Below are 27,326 nucleotides of genomic sequence, written 5' to 3'. Positions count from 1 at the left end.
ATTATGTGTACGAGTCGCCGAGCTATCGCTATGCGCCACTATTCTATCGTTAAATTCTGTTTCATTTTGTCCAATATCTTCCATGTTCCCACTTCTGTTGTCATCGCTATGACAAAGATGCGCTGATTGGCTGAGCGAGTGTGCATGGATGCGCGGATTGGCTGAGAGAGCCTGCATGCCGCTACAGTGGACGGACCGCAGCAGTGTGAAACACGTGTCGCACAAGGCACTTTGCAATGATTGTTTACGTGCCACCAGTAGAAGACGGACTGTAACAAAATGTCATGCTCAAAGTTGACCAAGAGAAGAAAAGTCGACAATGAAAAATTGCTGTTTCAATGAGGAATGAACTAACAAATATGCGTCCATTTTACCAACTGCAAGTGTCAAACCTATGTAGATAGTTGCTCTGATAAAAAGTGAAAATGTGAAATGCCATTATGTTACAGAGCACAGCTCTTTTGAATAGATGTTTCCTGCTATATTAGAATTGAGAAGGAAATGATTTAACAGGTTGAAGCAGTCATATCAAGAGTCAAGCAAGGTTATTGTTAAATCTATGACAAAGTGCTCAGTCAGAATGTCGTGGGTGTTGGCCAAACAAAGGAAGCCGTTCTCTGATGGAAAAATAATAAAAGAGTGCATGACTGAAGTGATGGCAGCAATGTTCGAAGGAAAATGAAAGGAGGAGATGACAACAAAAATCAAACAAATTTCATCAACCAGAAGACGCACTAAAGTACTGGCTGATGATGAGAGTAAACAGCTTTGTGACCCCCAAATGCCATTTCTCTCATTGAGCAGTGTTTTACAGTTAAAGCTACTGTCAATAATTGTTATGTTTGCACCTTATTGACGGATATTGTCAATTATTTAGTGTGCATGTTTAAACAATGTACTTGCTTGTTTTTTTGTATTTTCATTTTAAGTCAAGAACATGTTGTGTTTATTTATGGAATTTTGGTTTGGTCAAAAGAAAACAATCTTCGACCTGTCTTGTACTTGACCGATATTAATAAATGGACCCATGCTTGTATGAAAAAAAAAAAGTTGTGGACCTTCAAGATTTGTATTTGAGGACCCTTGACATAGAGTATCGGGAAGTGATATCAGTTGATTTTTCTGTTTTATTCTTACAACAAAATGAACATTTCTTGTGAGTGACCTGCAAAGTCAAGATTCTTTGTTGAATTTCCTCATTTTGATGCACTATTGTTTAGTTACAATTGCGTGAAATCTCCCAAAAACTCGGTGAGAGATCGGTGCAATATCGCTATCAGAAATCCTAGATGGGACGAGTTTTAAAAGTAATAGTATTTAACATGAAAAACAGCAGGGCTCCAGACTGCGACCAAATGGTCGCATTTTGTGACTAAAATTAGAGCCAGTACGAGTTTTCATCTACTCGCAAATGCTTGGCCAGTAACATTGCAGGTGTTTTGTTGTTGTTGTTGTTGCTGGAAAAACTCCTTCACAGTTAAATCCACTAGTTGACGGTAATGTAACGAGCTTGCCAAGGAAAAATACAACCAAAAAAAAGAAGGTGGAGGTGGGCGATATGTGGAGCGGGTCAGGAGCTGGACACACGGGAGGCGATGAGCGATGCCAAAATACGAATGTCATCGGCGTTTAGCTGCAGGCTAACACATGTGGCGCGATGCGACTACAGCGGCAAGTGACATGCACCGCCCTCTGCCCATGCGTCATCGCTTGTCTCTGATTAGCTATGAATTTGGAGGGCATTTTAAAATGTTCTGTCTTTTCTGAACCCCAACAACTTTCCTTTTTTTATTAATGCCCCGCAATCCAAGCCGAGAGGTATTATAAAGTATGTGCTGGTCGTACACTGCTAAGTTTACTCTCCTCCATGTTGACAAAGTGTGGCATGTGGATGTCAATTTCCGGTTTAGCCAGTGTCCCTGCAGGTGATTTCTCGATCAATAAATCCGTGGCTGATAGTTTGTTGTGACAGGTGACAGCGACAGAAATAGAACAAAATTCCTCTGTTAACCTAATTTCTAATTATCATACTGGTTGATGTCAAAACTGATAGAGAATAAGATATAGAATTATAAGTTTGTAGTTTTATGCATTTATTATGAAAGTCAACATGGACCCAGACAAAAGAAGGAGTCATGTGTCCCATCCCTGGCACATACCATATCACCAATGGCATACCTAACTCTCAAGAACTTTCCCGCTCATGCAAACATTTTGGAAATGCCAGAAATGAAAATTATTGCAACATATAATTTCGTTTGTCAAAATGACAGAAATGAAAATTATCACAACATAGAAACTCTTTTGTCATGCAATTTAGGAGTCGCAGCATCATCTAACAATCTGGACACTTACAACTCAACATTTCCTTGTTGACATATGACATTTGCCATATGTCGTCAATTTTACGACTGCCATTCCGGGATTTAAATCCAATGTCACACAAAAAAGACAATTTGAACAAACTTCGGATGAGCCAATTGAAAAAAAAATGTCCCCTAAAAGTAATACTGTATATACAGGGGAGTCCCTGTCAACATTGGGAAAAAAAAAAAAAAAAACGAGACTCAGGCGTCGTAAAGTCTAAATCGCGTAAGTCGGGTACGTTGTTCGTTCTTCCACTTACACATTCAACTCAACCACTTCCAATTTTATATTTTTCTTGCTATGCACCTAAATTTTCCATGGTGAAAAACCATTGGAACTGTATGAGAAACATAACCTTCTTTTAAATAAAGCGAGTCTCCGGCTTTTGCAGTTCGTACTATACTTGTTTATTATCTGTTGTGTTAGCAGTAGACATTACTGAAACAAATCAGTTAAAGAATGTATGGAAATTTGGGCAATGGATTGGTCTTCTTCACATCATGAATTTTCGATTAGTGGTTTTTATATGGGTATAATGGTCTCTTCCTGGAGACAGTGATAATCAACACAGGGTAGAATCGTTTGGGGAGGATTGTAATCTTTGTATTGTTGACATCCTTAAAAGCACTGGGGTGCGGAAAATAGTTGAAAGTAATGAATGTAGTGTCAACTTTTTATCAGTCCTGTTTATATGAGAAATATATGAATGTGTGTGTTTGCTCGTGCTTGTGGGGTGTGTGTGTGTGTGGGGGGGGGGGGGGGTTATGGACTGTCAGATTACAACCCTTCGAGAGATCCGTGCTTTCTTACAGGAATCCTCGGGTGATCTGACTAGATGTCAGCACATGTTAAAATCAGAGAAGCCTCATGGGTATCAATTAAAGTGAGCCTACACTAGAAGAAGCAACCAATCACTAAACGGGGACCTTTGACCCTTTTGTTTTTTTACAACCTCCCTTCTGCCAAATGTTATAAAAGCAGAGAATGGAACAATTCAATCAGGGAAAATTGGCACAACGTGCATGTGGTAGTGGCAAGTTTGGCTTTAAGTACATTCCATTATGTGAATGTCACATTATCTCATTTGTAGCTAACGACTCACGAGGCAATGTTGCCAACCTCTGACTTTTCTTCAGCCCCCCCCCCCCACACCCCACCTGACATATCCACCCCCACCACCGCATTTCACGAGTATTGTCCCGTGAGATACCGCCCACAGGTTTAGCCCCTTTAACACACACAGTGGCAGCTGAGACTTGGATAAAAGTGCTTCTCATGAAGTCAGGAGCTGTCCTGAGACGATGGCGCAATGGGGCATACTGAGATTTCCAATGAGCTGTGCGTCAAATTGCATCTTGTGTTGGACCGTTTTCTCCTAGACTGGAAGTCTGCCTGCCCATATAGGAAAAAAAGAATGGAGGAATTAAATGTGTGTGCAGTGGTAAGAGATGTGCGTGGGGTTCACAAAAGGCATAAAACAAAAGATTAAATCAGATGGTGACAATAGAGGAATAAACTACACTTATTTTTGACAGAAGTTTATTTTTAACTATTACAATATGTCAGTAAGAAGACAAATAGTCAAGATGATTTGCTGCAGTGGCACAGCGTGGGATGCCGATGCCGAGGGCAAGTCAACGAATGTAAGATTTGTAACCTTAACCCTGCACATATACAGTATTTGGCAGTTTGACCAATCAGCAAGATATACACTTGTGTCTAAAATAAAATTTCTTGGTACTATATTGCCATTAATGTATTCTAGCAACCCCCCCCCCCCCCCCCGACTAAAAAAATGAAAAATGCAGAAATTTGTAGATAATTTGTAAATATTCAGTTTGTGGATAATGATTAATTATTAATTCAATGTGATCCTTTTGATGTGTGTGTGACTTTACCACCAGGAGGCAGTATAGTACAGTCCTGAATACTTAAATGAAGAATATTTTCTCAACCCTTGCAAGTGACGCAGTAAACTGCAGTAATATTGGTCATATTTGCATAGAGAAAGAGAATATACATGTGGGTGTTGTATTGTCTTCCTACATGACGAAGCAATGTTCAATAATAATTTTTTAAATATACAATATGTAACTATCTTTTATGTTTAGTTTGGCAATAAACCTCAATGGGGTGGCAATAAACAGCTTGAAACTGCTTTTAAAAAATTGTATTTCACAAAACTACTGCTCGTTGTGAATTGAGTTCATTTGAGTTTACTGTTCATAATCCATTCTTTGAATTTTTGCTCGCAAGTCTAAGCATAAAAATTGGATGACCGTTGTTCCATGTGACAAAACTTGTAACTTATTTCCCACCAAAGTACGTTTATTTCTGTTTGCAAGGTAAAAACTTGAAAATTAATGTTCGAAAAGTACTGTTTGAAAAGATATTTTAAGAGAAGAAAACTAATGAACATTGGTCATTGTTAGACACAGAACTATTGAACAAGTCAAAGTGAAATGTGAAACATACTTTCAGAAACTCACTGACTCATCACAGCTTTTTTTTAATGCTTGCAATCACAATTTTATTTTGTACCCTTTGGGCCACCGCCTGTTCCTCTGTACCTATCAATGCAGAGGCCTACTACAGTATGCTGCTTTAGCATCCTCTCACGTCAAGCAACAACTCCAGCCCTGGATGTAAGAGAATAAAGAGAATGTCCGCAGCCTGATGTGAGGATTATGCAGGACAAAAATAGAATATTCAACATTTTATGTCTTGAGAATTTTGAGGTCCAAGTTCACAGTGAGTGCCACTGCAAAGCAGTGTAACTATGGTACATGTGGTCACTGCACACAGCAAATCAGCCTGCAGATTCAATAAATCAAAAAAAAGGAATTTCAAAATATGTTGCTAAATTTGTCCTCCCTAACAAAATAATGATTTCATGCTCAGCGCCCAAACATCGGGTTGTTTCAAATTATGTTCTTAACTGAGATTACAAAGACCCTGGCAGCTTTGATATACTTAAAAGCAGTTCCATGTGTTCAATCTTTTCAAATCCCTGGATATGCTTCATGTTCCACACTCACTGGCCACTTCATTAGGTACACCAGCCTGTCTAATGTTTATTAATAATTTAAGGGTTGCAGTGGTGCGTTACATCTTTCATTTATCGTCATTCAAAACTCTTTCCATAAGTGTTTCAATAGCGCTTACATTTCATTAAAGTGTACAAGTGTACTTAATGAAGCATAGTGGTAGTCATATACACTATATCACTTTAAGCGTACACATTGAAATGTATAATGAAGCCAGATGATAAAACTCACTAGGGCATATTCCAGGACCATCATTTCTCGGACCATCAACCAATATTCTGCTGCTTCCACTGCATTAGAACTACAAAGATTTGTTCACCCCCTTCTCCGTTGTCAGGTGTGTGAAACAGCACCCCGCTGTCTCTGTCAGCCCTACACTTTTCTTCCTTACCCCTTCTTCCTCAGGCTGGATGTGGCTCTATAAAATGCTAATTGGCCTCCAAACTCCACCAGTTCCTTTGAGTGTACAGTAAACCACACACAAGAGTAGCACTATAGGTTCCGCTTGTTTATACAACCATAACAACATCCTAGGAAAGCAGGACCGGGTGAAACATTCACCTTGTTAGACAAGTTTGAAATGTTTAAGTGTCTATACTAATGGGAATTTTTCTGATTACGTTGGCTCACCTGGTAATTTCCAATATAGTCCTCCTCCTTGTCGCCTTCTGCACCCTCTTTCAAGGCAATGAGGGTAAAGCCTCTGAAGTAAGAGGGGTTGGTCGCAAAAAGAGTCACTGGATGGAGGTAAACCACAGTAGCAAAACACATTAGATGACAAGAAATTGAGATAAACATTTATTGAAATTCTACAATCGTCTGAACATAATCCAACTGCACGGTGCTGACATTCTTATCTTTTCCAGAGGGAGCAGCGTGCAATTACAATATGTTTTAGACTTCCAGGGGAGAGATTGAAGATGATGCTTTACATGAAATATGATATAGAGACAACAACATAATCAAATAAACCAAAACAATCATATCAGTGTATTTTATTATATAATGTGAAGTTAAAGTGTGAAGCCTGCAATGGCGCAAATGAACCAACATGGCTAAACCCCTTATCTGTAGAATGCATTTATGAGATTTGTTGAGCATTTTCCTTTTTGTTTGAAAAAAAAATTGAGTTAGATTTGGCAGTTGATATATTTTGATATCCGCTGCCATTGATGGCGATATATATTAGGACTGAACTAGGGCTGCAGCTATCGATTATTTTTGTAGTCGATTAATTGATGAACTAGTTAGTTCAAATAATCGAGTAATCGGATAAGGAACATGAAAAAATTAAAGTACCTTAGATGAGCCTTAAACGGTATAAAAATAAATTAATAAATGAGGATGAGTCCAACAAAAGAACAATTGGCTAACTTAAATAGCAAAAGTCTGCTAGCTTAAATGCTATAAAATGTTAACTTTTTTTACAATGCTCTTAACAAATGTTTTAAACACATATTCCCTCAAAAAAACAGCTAAATATATCAATAAACTAAATTATGAGCTTAGCTTATGTTGTTCTTAACAGGGATCAGCTGGATTCAGCCATGAGAAATGAGTCATATTCACTGTTGCTACTAGAGGCAGTGTATCCACCCAAATCAATACAACTAAATGCAAACCTTTTCAAAACAAACCATCATGCCACTTTAATCAAAGAAATACTCAAAGTAGCAAAATTTAATTCAAATATTTTTTTTCTAATCGAATTATTCGAGTTCGAATTACTCGAGTTAATCGATTAAACGTTGCAGCACTAAACTACGATACTGGAAAAAACTGACATTGTGACTTTTGGGGGGTGGGTTTTAAAATATTGCGATATTTATTGCGATATCAAAACTACAAGAATTTTTACCCGATGACTTGAATAGCTCTGTTTGGGAAGACTTTGGTTGACTCACTAAATTGTTTTCAAGTAATACTGTTTAATCCAGGCTAAGAGTGTTGACCTGTGAATGATGAGCATTGTTGTATATAAGAGGGATCCAGGAGGCTATGTCTCTGCACACTTGCTATTTTTCTGAAGCAAAACAAAGGTTTGCATATTTAAAAAAATAAACAACAACAAAAAACAATCAGATGCCTTGCAATGAGACTATTGCGCATGCGCACATTGCGATGGTGCTGTGCAAATAATATACGTATTGTGCAGGCCTAATATACATCCAACCCGTTTGAACGACGTTTGATGCCAGCCCCTCTCCTTTCATATAGATGGAACATCAATCACTGTCAATGGTACTGAAATATGTTCATTCACTTCCAATACTGTCGTCACAATACTAACATTTTCAACTCGATAGCAATACTACAAAAAAATACTCAATATTCGATACCATTTTTGATACTACATAAATAATAATATTACTACTTTTTATACTAATAAAAAAAACCTTAACAAGGAAAATGCAAAGAATATCCTCCATTACAAATACTGTCAAGAGTAGTGCAAAATCAAGTTTCCCCCATGACTACAATTTTCTGCTGATCGTTGGTAGTGCAAAAACAAATAAATAACTAAATCAGCAGCGGCGTCTCAATGGGCTGAGTATCGATTTTTGCAAATAAATATCACATCCATACACAACATATCAGTATCGATCAGTGGTGTTACCAGGATGCCAGGTGTGGGTGGGCATTAGTCTTACCTTAGGGGGCAAAAAAAAAAAAAAAATGTTGTTTTGATTTGGTCTAAAAAAATAAAAGTTGATTTGATTTGATTTGATTTGATTTGATTTGATTTGATTTGATTTGATTTGATTTGATAGAACACATCCATAACTGAACAGTATGGACATGCTGGTGACAATGTTTTTTTAGGTACCCTATTGTGGTTCCTCGGTTTTATTATTATTATTTATTATTATTATAGTTATTCTTTGTTCCGCAGCCCCTTTGAGCTCAATTTGACCCCCTTAGAATGCTTCAAAATGCACCAAAATCGGCAGGCAGATCAAGACAGGTGCAATCTTTGATACTGTGTAAAGACAAATTCCAAATACACTATGTAGCGCCCCCTAGCAGTCATTCTTTGTCCCGCCGACGCTTTAAGCCCACTTTGACCCCCTCAGAATGCTTCAAAACTCACCAAACCCAACAGCCGGGTGAACACTGATGAGAACTTTGATAAAATGTAAGAAAAAAAAAAACATATCTAAATGTGTGTAGCGCCCCTTAGGAACAAAACCAACATTTCTTTTTTCTTTCTTTTTTTTTTTTCTTTTTAAGGTGAAAGAGGAAGTAACAATGCAAAGGTTAAAACTTAGAACACATCAGTACTATATGAGTGGGATACCATACGCGGTGCCGAGACTGCCGTTAGTACTACATCCAGTTTTCTTTGGGTGGGCAGAGCGTGTCCATGTGTGGGCAGCGAACACCCCCCCCACCCCCACCCGGTAATGCCCCTGGTATCGATACTTTCATGTTTTTCGATGGTTTTGACAACCCTAACTTTCAGCCCTCCCAGTTCAAATTGATTGGACGCCTATAGGACAACCAATGAGTTAACATTTTCAAATGGAATTTGAGGGCCACAGAGCAATGAAGGCATGAGGATTAGATTTTTTCATGTCCAAAAAATTGTCAGTTCCAAACACGATGTGTACAATTTCATTAGGTTGGAAAGTAGAATTGGGAAGTATGGGTATGCCTGAATATTGCATAAAAAAATGGGAGTTTAAAACTTCTGGAGAAAGGTAGATTTACTTCCAAGGACTGCCTTGAGCAAGGCACTGGAAAATGCAAGTCTATTGTCACAATTTGGGGGAAATTTATCAATGGAAAGTCTGGGATTTTATTTATTTATTTATTTATTTATTTATTTATTTATTTATTTATTTATTTATTTATTTATTTATTTGGCTAGCTAGTTAGCTATGCTTAGACTCTAGCCAGAGTCATTTGGCGTACGCATTCCGAGGTGACGGCTCTAATGGCTACAATTAGCCTCCTTTGTTGAATGAATTCCTCAATCTAAGGGATTACTTGATGGCTGCTATTTTCAACATAGTTTAATATAGCGACTACGAGCGCCCAACGACGAGACTGGAAAGAAAGGACTGGGTGAAGTTGCAAGCAATCAGTATTTAAAAGAAATTGCTTATTTACTAAACAAAAGCTAATGCTTACAGCTGAAGTGGACTATTAGCTAAATGCCATTTCGCCAACTGGCTCTTCTCTTGACTTACTGACCAAAAAAGCCAAGTAGCTGCTTTAGACTGGCAAGTTCACCTTCCAAGACTAATAAATACAGGGGCATGAATAAACATATTCCAAAACATGTGTAGATTTGTTTTGTAAATAATGTTTCATTAAATGATAGCAATAACAAACAATGCCGCAACCAGATCAAGTGTTGATTTTATTAACTCTTGAATTTTAATACTTTCTTAATATTTTTTTTTTCAATTGATCTCATGTGTTTGTTCTTTTTTGTGCTTGTTTTGAAAATCGTAATATTTGATGTAATCTTCAATGTTACGTTTAGTAAAACCACTTGCAACATATTGCAACCTTGCATTATATAGTATTGTAAATGTTAACCGTGAGTACGCACGCTAACCTCTGTAGGTGCTCCCTGGCTGGTAGCTCTCGGGGTCTCCTTCCACGCGCAGCCTGAACTCACTGTTGCCGTCCCTCCGGGCGCTCTGAGCCCGCAGGATGCGGCTGCAGTAGCCGTCCGACTTGGCGCCCGTGTCAGAAGGCTCCTCGGTGGACATGGAAGTGTTGCACGCCGCCGTGGAGATAAGGCACAGAATGAGCATGACGCGTGGCTCCAGCTTGCGCGACGACATCCTGACGCTCGGGAACTTGCAGAGGAAAACAAACTTCCAACAAAGACCTGTTTTACTCCAAAATGTTGTCTGCTAGGAAGCTGCATCCATGTTTGGTGTGCGGGAAAACGCAAGAATCGGATGAGGTGCGACGATGTGCACTCTCCGAGGACGACACGCACACTGGAGGCGTCTGGCGAGAGTGGAACGAGAATAAGAGGGGGTCCGTGAAAATGGACGAGCATGGAATGAGCGTTGCGCGTCTGTCTCCAGGGTCACAGCACGTCCTGTTGACCAACTAGCAAAGACAAACATTCCCAGAAAGGAGGCAATGCGTTTGACATGCTGAACTCTGTGTGTTCGTGAATGCCACACACAGAAGGTGCGCGCACACAAACAGGCACCCAAAGTAATCATAAACTATTATAAAAGCTTGCAAGGGTAATTAGATATGAACCTTTATTGCCCATACACTGTAGTAATTACCATTTGCTCATGACACTATACCCAGATAGCAGACAGACGTTGAAATGATGTTGAATCAACATTCCACTGTCAATCTTCTATCATTGAATCAACGCTGACGCCTGACGTTGATTTGTCATCACTTTTGCACCCTCGATTAATGTTCCATCGTTTAAATCCTTACAAAACCTAAATGTCATTTCAATTATTAACAATATTGGAACAATGCTCAATCAATGCTTTGTATACAGACAGAAGAAACAGCTAGGCTGACTAATAAAATATACATGAACGATTGAAATATATATATATATATATATATATATATATATATATATATATATATATATATATATATATATATATATATATATATATATATATATATATATATATATATTAAATAAATATTTTAATAATGAATAAATAATACAAAGAAAATATTTGCTAGGTTACAAATTACTTTTAATTGAATCACAACAATAGAAAACTTCATTAACGCTCAGTAAAGTTATTTCAAACGTATGCCTCCTCCTTAGTCTGCTGAGCTTCGCTGCAAACTTTGCCACCAACGGGACAGAACAATGTTGTTTCAACGTCACTGTCAGGTGTCATTGGTATTTGTAATGTTGATTCAACATTGTTTATTGTCAAAATTTTAAATGTCAACCATACTGATAATTTTGATGGAAAATCAACATTTATTCAATGTCTGTCAGCTATCTGGGTATCCTCTGAAATCAAGGACACCACTTTGTGTGTGTGTGTGTGTGTGGGGGGGGGGCATATTTGATTACAAACTGGTGGCTGTTAGCAGAGAAGCAATTCTTTGTGTGCCAGCTCTGAAATTCCATAATGTTGCTTTGACTTCACAGTCTTTGTGTGCAAGTTGCTCCTGTTTGAGGGAGGAGGTCATCTAGTGGGCGTGTGTACCATGCCCTCTATCAGTTCAATGGCTACCGATCCAGTGTTTTGGAATTTGTGGAAATGGGATGGAGATGATCCTGTTGCTTTCCCCTAAACTTTCTCCAGGAATGCAGCTTGCTCTTTCAGGGATTCCACCAAATATAAACCTCCATATTCTACATAAGCATTTCCTGGGTTACAGCATATCAGCTGCAACAAGATTTGGGACAAGTGACCACGGCGACTGCAAATAGCCTGGAAAATCGCGACAACTTAAAAAACAGAGGAAAATACAAAACACGTGGACTTCAAGTTGCAAAGTATATATAAAAACGGGATGCCCAAAGAAGCAAGAGTAATCTGCATACGAACTATCACTGAACTGGAGAAATATTAACGGATTGCAGTGTCAACATAGGATGGAGCGGATCAAGACTGGACTGGATACGGAGGTAGCAAACGTAATAGGGCTGCAGCTATCGATTATTTTAGTAGTCGATTAATCGATAAACCATTAGTTCGAATAATCGAGTAATCGGATAGGAAACATGAAATGTTAAATTAACTGAGCTGAGCCTCAAACGGTATACAAATAAATAAATAAATGAGTTTCTATGTACAACAAAAGAACAATTGGCTAACTTACATCACAAAAGCCGCTAGTTCAAATGCTATAAAATGCTAACTTTTTTACAATGCTCTTAACAAATGGTTCAGACACATATTCCCACAAAAATAGTCTAAATATACCTATAAACTAAATTACGAATGCATTAAAAAAATTTCCTCAAACAAAATGTTGCTTATGTTGGTCATAACAGGGAGCACCTGGATTCAGCCATGTGAATTGAGGATGAATAGAAGGCAGTGTATCCACCCAAATCAATAAAACTAAATGCAAACACTTTCAAAATAAACCATTACAACGTCACTTTAATTAAACGAATACTCAAATCAGCAAAATTTAATTCGAATATTTTTTTCTAATCGAATACTCGAGTTAATCGATTAATCGTTGCAGCTCTAAAACGTAACACAACCATGACTTCATGATTGGCTAGAACTTATTGTGGATCGGGGGATAGGAACCAACTAACACAGATAATACGAGACAGCGGGGAACAAAAACGGAAAAGTTTTGAGTACATTGATCACCACAATTTGGATTTAGAACAGGACATAGATCCGGACAGTAATTTTTTCTCTTCCATTGACAAAAACTGCTGCTATTATACAGATGAACAATATAATAAGGTCATTAAACATATGGCAAAGTTATCAATTATTCATTTTAACAGTAGAAGCTTGTATGCAAATTTCAAGAAAATTAAGGACTATTTGAATACTTTTACAGAACATTTTGATATTATTGCAATTTCAGAAAAATGGATGAATACTGAAAAAGGAACAGACTTTCGAATGGAGGGATATGAATTCATACTGTATATGAAAACAGAAAAAACAAAGGTGGTGGAGGAGTGGCTATGTACATTGATGAAGCCTCAGACTTCAAAGTTATTGAACAAATGACAACTGTGGTGGATAATGCTCTTGAATGCTTATCTATTGAAATATGTAAGAATTCAATAAATATTATTGTTAGCTGTATATACAGGACACCAGACTCAAATATTGCTGCTTTCAGTGAATGGATTGAAAGGATGTTTTCAAATATAGGCAGCAAAATGTTTTTTATAAGTGCAGATTTGAACATTGATCTCTTAAATTCCAATAGTCATAAACCTACAACTGACTTCATCGAAACAATGGACAGCATGAGTTTTTTCCCAAGAATCACTAGGCCAAGTAGAATTACATCGACATCTGCTACGCTTATTGACAATATTTTCACAAACAATATTGATGATAAAGCAATTAGTGGATTATTGATAAATAATATGTGATCATCTCCCAGTCTTTACAATAAACAATATAAAACTTGGAAGGAAAAAGGAGAAAAGAACAGAACGCAGACGAGTGAAGAAAGAGGAATCCTTAAATTTGTTGAGAAATGAATTGATGGATCAAAACTGGGCAAACAGATATAACGGCAACAAAGTTAACCAAGCATATAATAAATTCCTAGAAATACAGTATTTATGTTATTATATGAAAAACATTGCCCAATTAAGGAATACAATAAAAAAACATGCCTATGGTACTTGCCCATGGATGTCAACAGAATTAAAAAATGCATGCAAAAAGAAAAATTATCTTTACAGAGAGGACTACAGAGTCTGAACAGAAATACAAGAAATATAAAAATAAGTTGACTAATATTATGAGAGCTACTAAGAGAGATTATTATGCACGCATATTAGAGGATAATAAACATAATATGAAAGAGACATGGAAGATACTAAAACATATCATAGGAAATAGTAATATGTACAACAGTCTGCCGAAATATTTTACTGATGAGGATGTAGAAAAGTACAACATGGATGAAGTTGCTAATAAAATGAATAATTTTTTTGTAAATGTGGGTCCTAAACTAGCACAAAATATACCTGATACCGGAAATTATGAAGAATATTTATCTGAAAGAAATCCTTGTTCTCTCTTTCTCAAACCTGTGACAGCAGGAACTAGTGGACATTGTTTTAAAATGTAAGAATAAAACATCTACAGACTACAATGACATTGATATGTCATTAGTGAAAAAGATGATTGAGGCCATTTCTAAACCATTAACATACATATGTAATTTGTCGTTTCAGACTGGTAAGCTTCCATATAAAATGAAGATAGACAAGGTAATACCAATATTCAAAACTGGGAACAAGCATTCCTTTACGAATTGTAGACCTATATCTCTATTACCTCAATTTTCAAAAATATTTGAAAAACTTTTCAACAATAGATTGGACTCATTCCTAGAAAAACACAACATCCTTGCTGAAAATCAGTATGGGTTTAGGTCAAACAGGTCAACAACTCTGGCAATAATAGAAGCAATAGAATCAATAACAAATGCTATAGATCATAAGAAATATGCTGCTGGAGTATTTATAGACCTGAAGAAGGCATTTGATACAATTAATCATGAGATATTATTTAATAAAGTCCAACGATATGGCATTAGAGGAATAGTGCTTGAATGGGTAAAAAGTTATTTTAGGGGGAGGCAGCAGTTTGTCAAATTAGGTAATAATTCCTCCTCATGTTTGGATGTTGTGTGTGGTGTCCCACAGGGGTCAGTATTGGGCCCCAAATTCTTTCTTTTGTATATAAATGATATGTGCAAGGTTTCCATGCTCCTGCAGTTTGTGCTGTTTGCTGATGACACAAATATTTTTCATTCAGGAGATAACATATTACAATTGCAGGGGGAAATAACAGCAGAAATGAACACATTAAAAATATGGTTTAGTAATAATAAATTATCATTAAATTTAGAGAAGACAAAAATAATATTATTTGGGAACTGTAAAAACGATGCACAGTTGAAGATAATAGTAGATGGGATAGAAATTGAGAGAGTACATGAAATCAGGTTTTTGGGGGTAATTATTGATGAAAAACTTAACTGGAAATAACATATCGAACACATACAGGGCAAAATTTTGCAGAATATTGCAATAATAAATAAAGCAAAGTGGGTATTAGATTCCAAATAGCTCCACACTCTATATGGTTCACTAGTCTCTCCTTACTTGCAATACAGTGCCGAAGTATGGGGCAATAATTTCAAAACTTCGCTATATTCAGTAAATGTACTGCAGAAAAAGGCATTATGGATCATACACAAAGCTGGTTATCAGGATCATACACACGCTATTTCATAAGTCAAAATTGCTCAAGCTTTCAGATATCGTACAATACCAAACAGCACAAATAATGTTCAAAGCTATAAGAAATGTATTATCTCAGAATATTGAGCAGTTGTTTACAAACTACGAAAAAAGTTACAATTTACGGGAATATTGGGACTTCACAAAGAACCCAGATTTCGGACGACAAGGAAAAGTTTTTGCATATCAGTATGTGGGGTGAGACTACTGACGAAATTTCTTGTGGATTTAAAACAATGTATAAATATTGGACAATTTAAGAAACGGTATAAAGATATGATTTTCATAAAATATAAGGATGAGGGAGATATGGATAACAACTAGGGTGTTGTGGTTATGGGGATATGGGACATTGTGGTCATTTCTTCATTTCTTCATTTATTTATGTTTTCTGGGTTGATTAATGGACTGGGCTTTTGCAACATTTGTATATTGGTAATATGCAGGGTTATATGGTGAGATTGTATATGTGTTAAACAAGAATGTATACTGGACTGTCTCAGAAAATTAGAATACACAATATTCTAATTTTTTGAGACAGTCCTGTGTTTATATACAGGACTGTCTCAGGAAATTGGAATATTGTGTATTCTAATTTCCTGAGACAGTCAGGAAATTAGAATATTGTGTATTCTAATTTCCTGAGACAGTCCTGTATATATACACAGGACTGTCTCAAAAAATTAGAATATTGTGTATTCTAATTTTCTGAGACAGTCCAGTATATTTAAATGTAAGGAATGGAACTGATATGTCAGCACTTAAGGACAAGGGGTGGGAGTAAATAAGTTTTTACTTCTTCTCACTCCTTTTCGAATACTCATATTTTGTTTTTCTTTTTTTTTTTTTTTCATTATTGTCGCCGTTTGTTGGTACCTATGTATTAGGTATTCGAAATAAACGTTTAAATTGTCAATTGTCAAAATTGAATCAATGTTCCCTAAATCTCATTCTTCACTTAATCTTCTTCTAGCGAGAAAGGTAAGAAAATGGAGTGTTTGGAAACATTGCTTAATCTTTACACAAGTTACTACTACTGGTTGTTCCCATTGAGATCTATTGATGGATTGATGGACGGCCTTAAACAGAATTCATGTCATGTTTGCACTTTGCAACCGGTTTACACTGACTATGAATGAGTGACATTGTTGACTTGTGTTGAATTTTGTAAGGTATGTTCTCTGGTTGTTGCATAAAAAGTTTAAAACCACGGTGTGTGCCATATTTTTCACACGCAGGATGTGAGTAAGATTTGCCTCCAACTCTTTAGAGAGTTTGGGAAACATTGGACTCCTTCCATGCATCTTAATAGGTTTTAAGAGCCTCAAAGGTGTTCACAATGTAAGCCGTGATGAAAACCAGATCTTCAGCATTGTCATTCAGCAGCCATATTGCTGTCGTCGGGCTTGCTGTATCTGGTCAGTACTACAGAGTTCAATATGTTCAAAGGATGGGGATTTGGGGGACAGATTATCAATTTTGGTTCAGAATATTAAGATGGTGATGATCATATTTGAAATGTTAACATAATCAACAACAACGCAGTTGTTGATATGCTACAAAGGATGTCTTGAGTTTGAATAGGGTAGAATAAATTTGCAATGTCTCAATTGTATATTATGGTACCTTTCACAGAATAAAGCAAAACATAACATAGAGCTGAAAACACTCAATATTTGCTCAAGGTCTGTAATCATTAGAATACTTTTTCAAAATGTTTGAATTTGAATATCCCCTTTATTTACATGTGAAGAACACATTCTATCCTGTTATCACAATTTTCCCATCTTTCCTATTTTTCAATATTCAGCATGATATATGTAGTCATAAAAAAGCACAAGGACACAGCAAAAATGTGCAGAAGTATTCCGCTATAGTTTATAGCCAGCTTCATGTTATCCTTGGTGACATTTTCTCCAGCACTCCTGCAGTTTATTTCAGTCTGAAGATGGGTCAGCGGGTGTGGATTGAGAAATGCAACCAGTTCTTGGTGAGCGCTGATAAATGTAGTGCGCGTGTGCTCTTTCAATGTACTGCTGAGTTGATGGAGAGATGCAGGAAAGGAGTCTAGGTAGTAGAACACGATACCAGCAGGTGTCATGAAAGCATTTTGTGTTCCGTCCCACGCTGAGCTGATATTTTTCAACGCCTTCAGGTTATTCCCTGCTGTTGTCAGAATGTACAGCATATTGTCAGTGAAATATGCGCAAAATCACTGATATACCCTGTACCAACTGTGATACATCAGAGTTCACGTTGGTTTGCTTTTACAGACAATTATTATGCAAATAACACTTGATCTTGTAAGCATATTTTTGTCACGGTGGAAATCAAGCCACATAGCAAATTCTACTACTTCTACAGTACTAGTACTTCTAATTTCAATCTGGGTTTGAAATGTGGTGTTACGTGGGTTAAGCACACACCGCACACATACAGTACAAGATTATCCAAAGCTTTTCTTTGACATTGTTTAAAATGACATGGTTATGTTCAAGACAGCTATTAAACATTTATGAACTACAGGCAAAGTTACAAGGCACATTTTAACATCATTAATTGTTATAAATAAATGACAAATTGTAAAAGCAGAAGTTAACGAAGTTTAATAATGATGCGATCAAATAATAAAACAGTCTTTGAACACTCTATTAACTTTAATGACAAATAAGGACGAGTAATGAATAGAAGTCCATCAATGAGGCACCTCACGAATCTCATTCTTTAACTTTAATGGCTGCTACCTGAGTCTCTCTGCTTTCTAGGTGAATCTACTTATTTGGCAGTAACTTCCGGGGTACTTCTTTTCATACTTTACTTTGGGGCCGGATGTATGGGTTGGCTGGGGTGGGCATGGCCCTTCTTTTAATACTTTACTTTGGGGCCGGATGTATGGGTTGGCTGGGGTGGGCATGGCCCAACCAGACGTGTGTCGTGCCCACCCAATCAAAATCTCGGGAATATCTATTGTAGCGTCGCACTGGATATAGAGAACGCACAGAGAGTTGGTCTCACCTACTTTTTTATTGCAGGATTAACGGTTACTGTTGGCCGCAACCACGCCGAACAAGCAATCACCAAAACAAGCTGTTTTTCCAACCTCGTTTGTTATCCACGCGCTTCCTCTCTCTCCTCCAGACACATCCTCGCAGTTGGACGTCCGGGCCTTAATGACGTCACCAGCCACAACAAAGCGTCGCCATATTGAGATGGGGGCAAAACACGAGTAACAAGCAGTTGCTCTGTCGTGCATTGTAGTACAAACGCGTTGAAATTTTGTCTTATTTGCGGCCTTTTTTTCCGTCGGAATGACTAAAAGTTGCCGTGTTTCGGGTTGTAACACAAGGAAGAGTTCGGAGCCGCATTTGAAGTTCTTCATTCTTCCTCGTGAGAAGAAAAGGACAGGCAAATGGCTGAAAGCAATCAGTCGAGGAACAGTAAAAGAAGACTGTTCCATGGACCATTCTCGCCAGTGGGAACCTAAATCCAGGCACATTTACGTTTGCAGCCGACATTTTATTACTGATTAGTAAACTTTAAATCGATTTTTTTTTTTTTTTTGCCCCAATTAGCTGCTAGGATTCAATAGACTAGGCAGTGGTTAATATTACCGTAACTGACAACTCGCAAAGCGTTATTTTTCTTTAGCCGTGAACTGCTCCGACCGGTCAAATGGTATATTATTGGCCTGGTGGGAATTGGTTATTTTGCCGTGACGTGTTCACGGCTAAAATATGGTTGGAGGCGAATTACTGGTTACGGCAGAAATAATCACTCCGTATATATTACCAATTTTCTTAGTTCAGCACGGTACATATTCCACGTAATTGATAAAGGTCAACTTACTGAGTGACTTTATGAGGTAGTTGTAGATGTTTCCGATCTCCACTGCAGGCAGTTCCTTTGGATTGTTTATCTAGCTATCAGATGCGACTTTGTATGGGCAGATTTGCAGGCCAATACACGCTAATTTTAAGTTGTATTGCCTCCTCGCGTCTGTCGGCAGTGACTCGTGATAATAATAAGTCATGTTTAAGATGTTTTGATGAAAAAAAGATGCAAAACACAGCTGAAATATATGAATTTCAGACAACGCTTGTCTACGGATGTTTACCTATGCGTGCCCCATCTCAAAATGGCGACACGTTGCTATGCGAGATGACGTCATCGTGACATCACGCAGACTGTGAGAATATGTAGATAGATGAATGAAAAGAAAAAACTAAACAAAAAAACAAACAAAAACAAACAAATAAACCCCCCAAAAAATTAACGCAGCCCCAACGGGACACAAGCCAGTGTCCTACTTGTGCCGGTCTAAAGCCGGGAGAAATGCAGAGGGTAAAAAAAAGCCTGCATTGAGGGTGCCCCCTCAAGATTTCTTAGTGCCCACTCTGGTGGGTAAACCTAGATCCGGGCCTGCTTTACTGGTTCATTTGGGGAGTAAGTGTCAAAGAAAGCGAAAGAAAAAAAACAGTATTGATCATTACCTGAAATGAGGTTTTGTGAAGAACACCAAGTTATTTGCATGACATGTTGACAATTGGAAGAAAAATATTTCTGGATGTAAAATATTTCAGGTCTATCCTTGATATTGATCTAATACAATAAACCTGACCTTACATTGTAGTTATCCTTGCAAAAGCAGAAATGCTGTGATGAAACGTCAAGCCGTTAAGGATGGATCCCAACACAGACAAGGAAGTTCATTTAGTATTTATTACAAAGGACAACTAATGGGGCAATCCAGAGCACGCGACCAGGTCAGCGAGAGAACCAAAGGGAAATCAATAATGGCCAGAAAAGACAAAAACAAATAATAGCAAAGTCCAACAAAACCCAAGCACAACAATTACGTGATTACAATAAATACAACCTTAAGCAGGCAGATCTCAAGATGACGCACACAGCGGTAAGCAAGCAATAGTCCGAGACTGTCCGACACTCACAGATGGTGACAGAAGTCTTTAAGGATTGAGCGCTCCTAATGCGCTACAGGTGTGTTGTACTGCCCTGCCCATCCATCTGAATCAGGAGCTGGAATATAAAAAAGAAATGAGAAAACACACAGACATGACAAATGTAGATTTATTCTCTTGTATTGACTCTCATTAGATGGTTTGGATCAACGAAATGCTGTGGCCAGCAATGTCTACTTTATGAGTGGGCATGAAATAAATGGGATGTGGTTGCTTGAATGTCACCACAATGTGGTCCTGTACATCTGTGATAGGCCTGTTTATATGTTGAACATTGAACAGTCTATTGTTGAATGGGTGTAAAATACACCCACACTTCAAGTGATCATCAGCGAGTTATTCTGCTGCTGTTTTTTCTTCTCCTTGGAGTCTGCTTTGACAGCGAGACACCATCTTTGTTATGTTCAGATAATCATTTTTGACACCCCACTTTCTCTCCATTTTGTACACTGTCAATAATGTAGTGATGTGGACTATGTGGTTGTGTAATAAAAGCAGATCTTGTCACTGCAATGTGAATGAGAATTTGTCAAAAGGGGCAAATGTTCCTGCATTTACAATAAACGTGTAACCACAAAACTGTTTTTTTTTTTTTTTTTTTAAGTCATTTTTTTGGCATGATGTAATTGTGGGTCCTAATGTAACATGTTTTCAGATTCAGAAGAAAAGTCCAAAATATGAACATCAGCAGTTGAGTTGAAGCAGCCCTCATATCCTCAGAAACTAATTTTGAGTGGGCCACTTAGCCTCTAACAGCTCCAGGGGAGCGACTAAGATGCAGTGACGTTGTCATTGTAGTGTGTCCTAACTGTCTGTGTGCACTTGTGGACCACAGCAGAGCTGAAAATAACCCTCACTTATGGCTGACCTTTTTATGAACAAAAATAGGATGACACAAATGTACTAGTATATCAGGCTAATGTGGAAAGTTTGTGACTGACATTTTTTGATAAGAGCAAAGTTAAAATAGAAACGAACAAAGCCTTGTTAAATAACCAAACTTGACACCATGCTAAATGAAAAGCAAATGCTAAACCCAACATTTGCTAAGGATTGTGATGCCATGCATAACTCACATAGTGAAAATTCAAAAGCTTCTGGGTTTCGATGTGTTTTGATTTTGTCTAAGATTTATGGCTTTTTGTATAAAGAAGGACAAAAGGTGTTTAGAGTTATGTAAGAAGACAGGAAGAACCCAAAGAAGAAGGACTCACGTTCAAATATTTGGGCTTTAGTTGCACGTCATCCATTATGATGGGTGTTAAAATGCTTTATTGCATCTTATTAACCGAGGGTAATATTTTTGATTAATTAATTTTAATCATATTTCAATTTTGCGTGATGGAAGCATGGGGTGAATCTTCGACCTGAATAACCTTTGTAAACGGTATTTGCCATTAAAGCTGAAAGAACAACCCTGCTTCTAGATTTAAATATAAGAAATTGATGGTTTATTTTAACGTGACAGTAGTATGCAGCTAAAAAATGTACAGTGCATCCAGAAAGCATTTATAACACTTTACTGTTTCCACATTTTATAATGTTAGAGCCTTAATACAAATTGTTTTCAATTAATCTCTTGCCTAAAAGTTCTACACAGAATACCCCATTATGACAATGTAAAATAGATTTTTTTTTTGTTGCAAATTTCTTAAAAATACCTAAGAAATAATAATATGAGATTTGAGCAAACCGAACACAACCACCTTTCTAGGATGTGTTTGATATGAGCAGTTCCAATTTACTTTAAATCAGTAAATCTTATATCTTATGGTATATGGAATTTTTTTTAAATTAATTATATTTCTTAAAATTAGAAGCCAGTCCATCCAAAAATCTAATTTTTTTGTCAAATTATTTGTAAGGAAATTGATTATGCAAAGATTGTTTGAATGAATCAACGCATCAATAATCACGTTTTTTGCAAGTGTGTACGAGCACCTTTAGAGAATTTAAAAATTTAAATGGTATACTCAGAACAAAGATTCAGTCCTTCTGGTCCTGAGAGTAATCATTACAAAACACTGTGTTTTTTTTTTTTTTTTGGTTGTTGTTGTTGTTGTTGATTCTTTATTTTTTTATTTTATTTTTTTTGTATATGTGTGTGTGTGTTTTTTTTAGACGAATAGAGGTCAAAAGGGAAAATCAAATTGCATCCTTATTTAATCACGGTGAAGCCGGAGAGCAGGCTGATTATACAACCCAGCCCCCCACTGCGGAGTCATTAAGGCTTTATTAACCATCTCATAGTTTTTCATCTCATTTGTTTTCCTTACCCCTCTTCCTGGGTAGTGAAAAAATCCATCTCGTATATTTGTGTATTTGTATTTGTGTGCCTTCATTAGGGTCATGGTAATCTGGAGCCTGGCCCTCAAGTGGCTAGCTTACACAGAGAAACAGGCACATCTTGAATTGGTTGGGGGCCGATTGCCACAGTGAATGAATTCTTATCATCATGAGCAAAAGGTCTAGTTTAAATACAGTGGTATGAAAAAGTATCTGAACCTTTTGGAATTTCTCACATTTTTGCATAAAATCACCTTCAAATGTGATCTGATGTCTGTCAATATCACACAGATGAAAATGCTGCTTTAAGTAAGACCACCCAAACATTTATAGGTTTTCATATTTTAATGAGAAAAGCATGCAAACAATGACAGAAAGGGAAAAAATAAGTAAGTGAAGCCTCTGCCTAAGGAGACATAAAGAGCAATTGAAACCAATTTTTACCAAATATTTTAAGTCAGGTGTGTGCCCAATCACTGATGAGATGCCCTGCCCACTATAAAACACACACCTGGTAAGAAATGTCTCGATGAGAAGCATTGTCTGATGTGCATCATGGCTCGGTCAAAATAGCTGTCTGAAGACCTGCGATCAAGGACTATTGATTTGTATAAAGCTGGTAAAGGATACAAAACCATCTGTGAAAGTTTGGATGTTCATCAATCGACACTCAGAGAAGTTGTCTAGAAATGGAGAGAGTTTGGCACTGTTGCTTCTCTCCCAAGGAGTGGCCGTCCACCAAAGATGATGCCAATAATTTAGTGCAGAATACTAAGAGAGGTAAAAAAAAAAAAAAGAACCTTAGATGTCTGCTAAAGACCTACAGAAATCACTGGCAAAGTCCAGTATCTCTGTGCACACATCAACTATATGTAAAACTGGCCAAGAATGGTGTTCATGGGAGGACTCCGCAAAGGAGGTTACTGCTGTCTAAAAAAACATTGTTGCTCATTTAATGTTTGCGAAAAGGCACTTGGACACTCCACAGACGTTTTGGCAACATATTTTGTGGACTCATGGAACCAAAGTTGAATTGTTTGGGAGTAACACACAACATCATGTGTGGAAGAAAAATAGAACAGCTCACAAATATCAACACCTCATCCCCACCTTGAAGCATGGTGGAGGGAGCATCATGGGGCTGTATTTGGGGCTGTTTACCTGCCCCAGAGCCTGGACAACTTGCAATCATTAATTGAAAAATGAATTCAAAAGTTTATCAGGATGTTTTAAAGGAAAACCTGAGGCCGTCTGTCAGACGGTTGAAGCTAAAAAGAGGATGGATGCTTCGACAAGACAACTATCTAAAACACAGAAATAAATCAACTTCAGAATGGTTTCAGAAGAACAAAATACACGTTCTCGAGCATCCAAGTCAAAGTCCAGACTTGAACATCATTGAGATGCTTTGGCATGGCCTAAAGACAGTGATTTATGCCAGACATCTCTGGAATCTGACTGAACTAAAGCAGTTTTGTTGAGAGGACTGGGCAGAGATTACTCCTCATCGATGATACTTATTTTCCCCCCTTCTGTCATTATTTGCATACTATTCTCTTTAAAATATGAAAACCTATAAATGTTTTGGGTGGTTTTAGTGAAAGCGGACATACTGTTTTTTCATCTTTGTGATTTTGACAAAGATCAGATCACATTTGATGGGGATTTCATGCAGAAATGTGAGAAATTCCAAAAGGTTCGGATACTTTTTCATACCACTTTATGTACAGTATGTGATTTTACTAGTAGATAATTATTGTAATAATAATAATTAACAATAACTTCCAATATTTCAGCAAGTGACCTGAACTACTGTATGTTTATAGTGGACCACCTGAGCATTGTTGCAAATTTGAAATTCTCTCAGAAAATTATAACTTTGTTTTTTTGTAGTTTGGATTCGTTTTTTTCTTCCCTCTGTGGCCTCAATACCTGTTTGTAACAATGCCCTACATTTTGTATGAGATCCTACTAAATCCTTGTGAGAACAAGCTTTCTGGTGAGAAGGCACAAGCCTGTGCATGGCACAGGGTAAACATTACAATGAAAGCTGATCTATTAAGGTATTATTCACTGATGCCGTGAAAGCACGGCGACAGTTATCCATAATTTATAGCTGCCACCTCACAACAGTACATCTCATCTCGTCCAGCATGACAATGATGTATTCTAATCTGTGATGCCACACAACCATAAACCTGTCATTGACAATATTGTTGCAACTCAATCATTGTCTGTATAATATCCCTGCAAATTAGGATAAATAATGAAAGGAGGTACTGTTGTTTGCATGAAAAATATTTGCCACTTGAGCAAAAAAGAAACAACGATTTAAGCAAAAGGCTACTAAACGTAATCATTTTTTAGACATGGTTAGTTGAATTTGTTTTTATTGTTTTCATATTTAACTTTAGCATAATCTGAAATAATGTCTGTATTTGCTCTGTTCCACTGTCACACTAACTTAACTGTACAGGCTGTGCTGGGTAAGACTTAACATTAAGTAATATTTACACACTGTTCTAAAATAAAATCAAGCTTGATGTGGAAAGTTTTCAACTGTTGAGATAGACATCTAGAAAAGTTTTTGTGTGGCTTGTCTATTTTTAAAATAAAAGCACCCCTCAAGTTCAATCACTTTCTTTCCCCCATCAAGGCAAACATGAAAAATACACAAAAGGATCAATAAAAACATTTAATGTAGATCAATAGACCACCATAGCTATTTCAAACACTGTCGACAAGGATTGTGCATGCTAGTACTTTGTTGGATGCTTTTTGATACAAGTGTTACACAGGCGCACATTTATTATATCGAAACAATCTATTGGTCTGTTATTTATTTTTATATCACACACAAAAAAAACCCAGATAATTAATCTATGATATTTTATTCAAAACCCAAATTGTTCCTAAGACAAGGGCCCACTGTACATTGACACAATTCATTTTTCCATGAAACAGTGATTCACAAAGTGTATGTTGTTTGGTTAACAAGGTAAATGTCATGTATGGTCCTTATATTGATACCTGGAGATTCAAGTAATTTAGGACGTTGTTCTTGGTGGAAAACGCCGGGGAAGCACTGGGCTGAAAGAGTGGCTCCATACTGGATGTGTTTAAGGTCTGCTTGAGAGAGATGAAAATTCAGGTATTATCCCAGTCGAGGTTACAGATTAGATTTGTGGTTGCATACAACTTGAGTAAAACCCACATTTTGAATGGGAATCCGACCATTCTGGGATGAAATGTTCTAATGAATTGGTGTCAATAGTTTCTTGTATAACTGGCGCTCTACCTCCAATTACAGGTCTTCACTGTCATGCATGGCTTTCATGTAATCCATGTGACTTACCCATGGGGGAGGAGATGAGCATTTCTGCTCCAATGCATTTCTTCTCTGGCTACATATGCTGGTTGGTGTGTTTTAGAAAACTGAAAACCTGTGCCACTAAGATCCAAACCCTCAATCTGATAGTGTTTTTAAGTGGTTCTGTTTTTTCCCCATACTATACAATCTTTTTTTAATTGGATTTAAAAAAATTGCATTAAAAAGCTTTTAGCAATGCCTTCAAAGCATAAATTGTAGCCTATTTTTAGCGCTCAAAAGTCTTAAAGAAGGTATTGGATGCAGAGGATAGGACGGGACCCTTAATAAATGTATGTATTATTATATGTTGGGTCCTAAATTATCGAGAGGATGGAAGTGACGGTTGAGTTGATTAACAGAGGATTTGAGGCCCTATTTAAAAGCACATTAATTTGCTGGGCACGATGTGTTACTGTATGCAGGCAACTAGAACTGATGGTAATTATTAGTGATAAGATAACGAGCGATAGATGATACCCAATGTATGAGGGTTATATGTATGTAAGGTGGGTGATGGCCAGTGTTGTCGCAGATTACTTGAAAAAGTAATTTAATTACTGATTACTGATTACGCCTCAAAAAAGTAATCTAGTTACTTTACTGATTACTTCATTATCAAAGTAACTAAGTAACTTTAAAAGTAATCTATCAGTTACTTTTTACCCATTTTTCTCCCTTTGCCGCCTCAACATAAGAATGACAACAGAAAAATGTCATCACATGTAACTGAATTTCCGATGATTGAATTTAAAGGGGAATATCAGAATTTTGCTCTAGCTTAGCCACTCCGGAGCCCTGAAACTAACAAATATCTGGCAAACTGCTTGGAATTTGTTGAAATCAACTCCACCGACCAATTAAAACCCGCTAACTCTAAGATTAAGCCTAATGTCAAAAGTTCTTAATTTCTGGGTATGGTTAACTGCATATCAGTGCCAATGTAAAACAATGCAAACTGACAGCACAATAATCAACAACACACAAGTAGATTGTACAGTGCAATAAACACAAAGGTGGTGGCGGGCGCGGATGCGCGTGCAGCCGTGCACATTAACAACCCGGAAGTACTCCTCTCAACACACACGCAGTCAATTTGGCCACAAAATGTGGCGGCAACTAAGCACTTTACACTCAATCTGACTTACAACACATCCCACAGATGCTAAACGAACACATCACCTCTGGCATAAATGTGCAACACGCATATCATGTAAACAAAGCTTGCCAACTTGGAGCGATGACTGCCCGACGTTGCTACGGCAAAGCTACGAAACGGCCGCGCATGTAGGGGGTCCAACCTTTTGCTGATACCCTCCAGAATGAAGGAAAAATAC

At 37.3% G+C, this 27,326-nt stretch overlaps 1 protein-coding gene across 2 annotated transcripts in view; it reads right to left on the bottom strand.

The window, feature by feature from the left end:
• Nucleotides 1-10,441, bottom strand: part of spon1a (spondin 1a) — a 109,966-nt gene extending 99,525 nt beyond the window's left edge. For both annotated transcript variants that reach the window (XM_057840026.1, XM_057840027.1), the window contains exons 1-2: nt 9,982-10,441; nt 6,045-6,151 (exon numbers count right to left, since the gene is read on the bottom strand). In XM_057840026.1, the coding sequence (XP_057696009.1) occupies nt 6,045-6,151; nt 9,982-10,213 (339 nt within the window). In that variant the 5' untranslated portion in view covers nt 10,214-10,441. The remainder of the gene's footprint in view (nt 1-6,044; nt 6,152-9,981) is intronic.
• Between the last annotated feature and the right edge of the window lie 16,885 nt (nt 10,442-27,326).

This window comes from Corythoichthys intestinalis, chromosome 1, assembly GCF_030265065.1.
Source record: "Corythoichthys intestinalis isolate RoL2023-P3 chromosome 1, ASM3026506v1, whole genome shotgun sequence".
NCBI classification, from domain to species: domain Eukaryota; kingdom Metazoa; phylum Chordata; class Actinopteri; order Syngnathiformes; family Syngnathidae; genus Corythoichthys; species Corythoichthys intestinalis.
This window is presented reverse-complemented; position numbering and strand designations above follow the sequence as displayed.